General features: G+C 37.1%; 1 protein-coding gene across 3 annotated transcripts in view; it reads right to left on the bottom strand.

Moving 5' to 3' along the window:
- The window catches only part of NR3C1 (nuclear receptor subfamily 3 group C member 1), a 119,090-nt gene that overhangs the window by 10,657 nt on the left and 101,686 nt on the right, over window positions 1-6,747 (bottom strand). For all 3 annotated transcript variants that reach the window (XM_045284514.1, XM_004696693.3, XM_045284515.1), the window contains exon 7: window positions 2,157-2,287. In XM_045284514.1, coding sequence (XP_045140449.1) covers window positions 2,157-2,287 — 131 coding nt within the window. The remainder of the gene's footprint in view (window positions 1-2,156; window positions 2,288-6,747) is intronic.

Below are 6,747 nucleotides of genomic sequence, written 5' to 3'. Positions count from 1 at the left end.
GCTTTTTAAAGTGATGATTCATATCTACTGTTTGTAACTTTATTTCTTACAACTTTTTCTTTATAAAAAATCATTTAAAATCTTCCCTTATGCTTTCTCTGGTTTTAATTAATCATTTCTGATTATTCCATTTACTTTCTCAGCATAGCAATATTAAATACATATATTTGAATCTAAGTTTCATTTCAAATAGCACTAAACCACTCTTCCAAGAATTTCTCCAAATATTTCATCTACTTTTTAAGTCCATCCACTGCTTTTTAAATTTCATTTACATTTCTAACTGTGCCTTTCAACTGACTAAATATATTCGTTCACCAGATTATGCAAATACTGTCCGGGAGAACGTTGGCTTCGGTGTGTAACTCTTTTCTTCGGTTTCCTGTCATTGCTTGGTTGTCTTCTTCAAATCTCATCAGTGTATGTGGACAGCAGCTTCGGGCACCTGTTCCAGTATTTTGTCAGAAGTGGAAGTTTTCTTTTGGTATATTGCAAAAGAATATAAGTAACAAAATTCACCATTTTAACAATCTTTAGGGGTATACTTTTGTGACATTAATTATATTGTAATGTCAACCATTACTGATAACTTATGTCCGGAAACTTTTTTCATGCCTAACTTCCCACTTCCAGCCCCTGGTAACAACTGAAGTGCATTCTATCGATTAGCCTATTGTAGGTATTCCACATATTTGCCCTTTTGTTCAGCTTATTTTATTTGTATGTTTTCAAAGTCCACCCATGTTGTAGCATGCATTAGAACTTTATTTCTTATTAATTCCCTTTAATATATATAACATTTAAAAAAATTTATTTGGATGTTGATGGACATTTTGGCTATTGTGAATAAGCTGCTATGAACATTGGTGATAAGTATCAATTTTATGATTTCTCAAAAAGGTAACATAGAACTACCATATAAGCCAGCAATTCTACTCCTAAGTTATATACTCCGAGGATTTGAAAACAGGATTCAAATTCTTTCCCATACTGACTGTGAATATCTTATGTAATTTCATCTTTGTGATTCTACTTCCTTTTAAAAAGAACTTTTGGTACATTCAGTGTACTTCTCATTAGCTCTGATAAAAAATATAAAGCTCAGTAAACCTGATATGGATGATATTGAAACCATTATTTTTAAAAACAAAGCCATTAGCATCCTATATCTTGGCACTGAACTGGTACTTTCATGGTCCTAATCATAATCACGATCAGAACTTGACCTCTAATTCATCACCAAAACAATGCACAGTGCGTCAGTCATTTAGGTCTCCAAGCTGTTTCACAACTTGGATGCTTAAGTTGCAATGATCTTTAACTTTGTGTTGCAAAAAGTTATTTTCCTGGGTTAAAATATTATTTAGTACTACTTTATAAAACGATTAATCTACACAAAAAACCTTTTTGTGAAGCAAAGATAGTGCAGAATCATTAAGATTTAAGTGTGCTTTAGAAGAGTTACATATAGTCATGCACACTAGCCACAGAGTGCTTCAAACTAACCGTGCCATCCAGAAACTCCTTAGCTGGAAACCACAGTTTGTAACAGAATGAAGATTTAAAATAGAAAAAAAAAAAATCCAGATTTAGCTAACAACTCTATTTTATAAACACTAATCTGATATGAAATCTTAATAGGAATAGTTTTAGGTTGTTAAAATTGACAGTTTTATTAACACAGAAACAAGTTAGTGAAATTACTTTCAGTTAGCAAAGACATTAGTTAAAAAGTTCACTGTTTCATAAACTCTTGTTGTTGTTTTCTAGATAGAACACTTTTGTTAACAGTAGTTAATCAAGCACATAACTAGAAATACTGACCAATAACAGCATGAAAAGAGTAAACACAATCATGTATTCAGGTGGGCTCTTTTATCCATTCCTCCTATATTATTTTCAGAAAGAAGTATTCTGTACAACTCAACAGACCTCGAGCTATCCCCTCATTTTATACTACACCTATTTGTCTTATTAATTCTAGCACTGATGACTTTACCATACTAACATTTTACATTTATGGAAATCAAAATCATCTGCCTAGCAAAAATCAGTTGTAGACCTGGTATAACTGTATTTAGTAATAAGCCAATGTTTCTAGACTTCCATATTTCTTGTTTTTGACACCTTTAGAAATAAAGTGATGTGCTACCAACCTGAAGAGAGGAGCAGTAAGGTCTTCATACAGAGGTACTCTTCATACGAGACCTGAAGTCGCTGCATCTCGGAGGAGACATACAGCATTTGCTTACACTGGTCATGCATGTAGGGTAGAGACATTCTCTGCCTGTGAAAGACAAACGCCAGTGCTGGAGTTAGACAGAAGCAGTGCTAGTTCTCGAAAAAGTACAGCTTGAAAATCGTTTTCTTTTGCAAAACTATGGCCTCACAAAGAAAAATAAAACTCTGGCTGTTAATGCTAATTGTCAGTAAAATCAGAATTTTTGGAAATTTTCCTTAAACTTGGCTCTGGGCTTATAGCATCTAAAAAGACTATTGAATAATCTAATTTTACATTGGAAAAGATACTTATAATTTTGAATTGATTCCATTTATTGCCATTTGCTCATTTAAATCAGAGTTTTATGGTACCATTTGAATAGCCTAATTAGACAATACAGTTTTAAGTACTCAATTAACATTTAAAAAATAAAACATTCTTTTCTAAACACAATCATGTGTTAATACTGTTCACAGCTATGCAAAAGACCAGAACTATAAATAGGAGATATCCCAACTCTGTCTCTGACAAACATATATGACTGGAGATTTGGTACCTTTAATAAAAAGAATATCTGTAGGCAACAGGACATCCCCTTACAGAGGGGTCACAGGGAGGAGACGGGCCAGTTAGGGTGCAGTGTAGCAACGATGAAACATACTCTAGTTTCCTCTAGTTCTTAAATGCTTCCTCCACCCTACTATCATGATCCTAATTCTACCTTACAAATCCAGCTGGACCGGAGGATGTACACTGGTACAGATAGGAACTGGAAACACAGGGAATCCAGGACAGATGAACCCCTCAGGACCAGTGGTGAGAATGGCGATACCGGGAGGGTGGAGGGAAGGTGAGGGAGAAGGGGGTTAAAGATGACAAAGCTCTATAATCTCCTCCCTGGGGGATGGACAGAAGAGAAGTGGGTGAAGGGGGACGTTGGATGGTATAAGATATGACAAGATAATAATTGAAAATTTTTCAAGGGTTCATGAGGGAGGGGAAAATGAGTGGATACTAGGAGCTCAAGTAGAAAGCAATGTTTTGAGAACACTGAGGGAAACAAATGTACAGGAGTGCTTGACACAATGGATGTATGTGTGGATTGTGATACGAGTTGTACGAGCCCCCAATAAAAGTTATAAAAAAGAATAAATTCTTGATTATGCTTCTTAGGCAGGCCTTCTCACAACTACCATTTCCAAACAGAGCTCTGATGTATGATACTAAAAGATAAACTGTGCCTGGATCTTGGCTTTTTCAGTGTAGCAACGATGAAACATACAACTTTCCTCTAGTTCTTAAATGCTTCCTCCCCACTCACTAATTCTACCTTACAAATCTGGCTAGACCGGAGTATGTAGACTGGTACAGATAGGATCTGGAAACATGGGGAATCCAGGACAGATGAACCCTGCAGGACCAGTGCTGAGAGTGGTGGGAAGGTGGGGCAGTAAGGGGGAACCGATTACAAGGATCTACATATAAGCCCCTCCCTGGGGAATGGTCAACAGAAAAGTGGGTGAGGGGAGACATCGGTCAGTGTAAGACATGGAAAAATAATGATTTATAAATTATCGGGGGAGGCTGGATGGAGGGGGAAAATGAGGAGCTGATACCAAGGCTTAAGTCGAAAGCAAATGTTTTGAGGATGAGGGCAATAAATGTACAAATGTGTTTAAAAAATATTTCAAGATATTCTTAGTTCCCGACAAGAAAAGTAATCTTGGATTTTACAGATATAAAGAAATAGACAGCTCAATTACTTTTTTCCTACTGAAAAGGTTTATTTCATATAATCAAATAAATCCACCATGACCGTATATACACTCCTTCCTTCACCTAAAATCTGATCTTACCAAAGGGGGGACACCTTTCTAATCTCTTAAATCCAGCTTTCCATTTCAAGGAAGTACCTTCTTCTCTTTCAGTTTCTTGAACCAGGTAAACCTTACTGAGGTGTTACTCATCATTCTACTTGTCTTAAAAAGAGAACAATGTTTTACAGGATTCAGCCCTAAGGCCAACCACACAATACAGTTTCACAGCGAGCTGCACAGAGAGTCAGAACATGAGCAAAGAGTTTCTTACAACCCAAACCTGTCTCTTACAAGTCGGAGCAGCGTGGAAATACAGGGAGAAGAGAGGTGAAGGTCTCCCCATCTTACACATCTAAACCTCAACTCTGCCTTTGAGTCGATTCCAGCACTTTGCAGGATAAATACAGAAGAACACAGGATTGAGAAACAGGGAGGTAGTCTCAAAACTATTTTCCTACAAACAATTTGTTTTCCAAAAACTGAACACTTTTGTAAAGGTGTTAAAATAATTCTTTAATTAACCAAGAAATTTAAGAATATCTCAATGAGATTGGAATATGAAAATTTTGAGTTAAAATTTCTAATTTCTATTTTGTGTATGCATATAATATGATTAGGTTATCCTGTGATTACCTAACTCCAAATTTGAGTGCTGTATTCTTAAGCCTAAGTCAGATTACTTTAAAACAGAGAAGTGTTTTATGTAAACCTGTTTCCAACTTTAATCCAAATTGGATGACTTTATATTGCTTTTTAGAAAGTGTGAATAATACAGATTTTAAATGCACTTAAGCTAAACATGTTTACTAGTTAACTGAAATCAAACAACTTAAACCCTGCTAAATAGTGACAGGGTAGTTTGATCTCTCCTTTCTCACAGGTAAGGTGACTCCTTGCTCTGATACTAACACCTGGAAGGCTGAGTAGAGAGGGGGTGGGGCTAAGTATGTGGCAGTGCCTTCTGCTGTAAGCTGAACGAGAACCCTTCCCTGGACTCCAGTAAATCTATGTCACAGGCATTTGTCAGGTTGCTTCTGTGGAGCCCAGTCCTTCTTCAAGTCTCAGCTCAAGTGGCAACTCCTCCAAGAAGCCATTAACCACCCTATCCTAAGCAGAACCCTCTCTAGTAGAAATTATCTGAAATAATTTTATTAGGTGGTTTTCCTCCATTAGAATGTAAGCAACCCCACGACAGGAACTTTGTTTGCTTTGTATCATGTAACAAATACATATTATGAATGTGGTATTTGCTATTCCCCCTAATCCATCCTTCACAGTGTTTCTCTCTGAAGTCTCTTGGAATAAAATCGAAACTCTCTCAAAGCACTGCAAAATTCTGCTTGACTTGACCCTACTTCTTTCTACTCAAACTCTCAGTGGCCTTCTCTCAATTCCCATACATGACAAACTTGTGTCAAGCCTGTGTACTCATTCTTCTACCTGCATTGCTGTGTCCTTTCCCATAGCTCCTTCTTTTGTTCCATTTAGTGCTAAGCTCCTTAGAGAGGTCTTGTATAATCAACAAACTTACAAAGTAGCGCCTCCTCTCCTTTTTTAGGTAAAGTATTATGGTCCTAAAATACTCTATTTATTTACTGCTTATTTCTTTGACTTCCAAATTAAGAATGTTAGCAGGGGTCTCATCTGTGAAAGGAATTCGAAGGGTTTGTGGAAAAATGGAATCAAAAGATAATTTTTATTTCTGAGCATCTCAAATTCACTGCCAGCAAGGCGATTCTAACTCATATTGGCCCTATAAAGGGTTTCTGAGGTTTTAAGTGTGTATAGGAACAGGTAGTCTCATCTTTCTCCCTCAGATTAGCTGGTGGGTTTGAACTATTGATCTTGTAGTTTAGCCGCCCAACGGTTCCCCAACAGTGCCAAGTCAGGACATCTTCTGTAAGCAATGATACCAGCCATTTAGTCTGTCACTAACAAATTGGGGGTCCCGGGAATTTAACGATTACTATTTGGAGAAAAATATGTGCCCTTTAAAGATTTTATTTTTTACGCAGTAATGTGAGTTTCCCACTGGCAGCTAACTACAAAGTTTGCAGCTCCACACCACCTGCTGCTGAAATGGGAGAAAGATCGAGGCTTTATACTGCCATGAAGATTGACAGTCTGGAAAACCCAGAGGCAATTCCTCTAAGGTCATTATGAGTTGGGATGGACTTGATGGCAGTGAGGCTTCAGATTTTATATTTTTTATTTAGAATTAGGAAGCAGGAGTCAAATCACAGTTGTACAGTTGATGCCTAATGATTTCCCATAAAAGCTAAAAACAAATTGCCATTGAGAGGAATGAGTAGGTGCATTGATATGGCGGAGAAGGGCTCTAGCTTTCTGCTAAAGCTTTGGCTTTCTCAAAACCTTCTCATAATAAAGCAGATGTCTGTCCCTCCCTAAACACTTATGCGAGGGTCAAGCTTCATTTCCTGTTGTAATTATTCCAAGAGATGTTTCAGGATCTTGATCTCACTTATTAAGAATTTCCATTGGAAACTCTTGTCTAATTTGGTGCAACAGTTTTGGAACCCGTTGAGTAGAAAGTTCGCTCAACATTTTTGAACTTTTCAGTCAGAATTGTGTAAATAGACCCAGTTGAGAGGTGTTGGCTAGTGTTGGTCCACGTCACAAGATTCGGTTTTTTGGTAAACTGACGTGGATGGTCTGCTGCAGGTTTCAAGCTATCTATCTGAAAACTGC

The sequence above is a fragment of the Echinops telfairi genome, unplaced genomic scaffold, assembly GCF_000313985.2.
Source record: "Echinops telfairi isolate 266 unplaced genomic scaffold, ASM31398v2 ScPeMD7_7469;HRSCAF=8507_0, whole genome shotgun sequence".
NCBI lineage: Eukaryota > Metazoa > Chordata > Mammalia > Afrosoricida > Tenrecidae > Echinops > Echinops telfairi.
The sequence above is the reverse complement of the archived record's forward strand: the minus strand, read 5'-3'. Positions and strand labels throughout refer to the sequence as shown.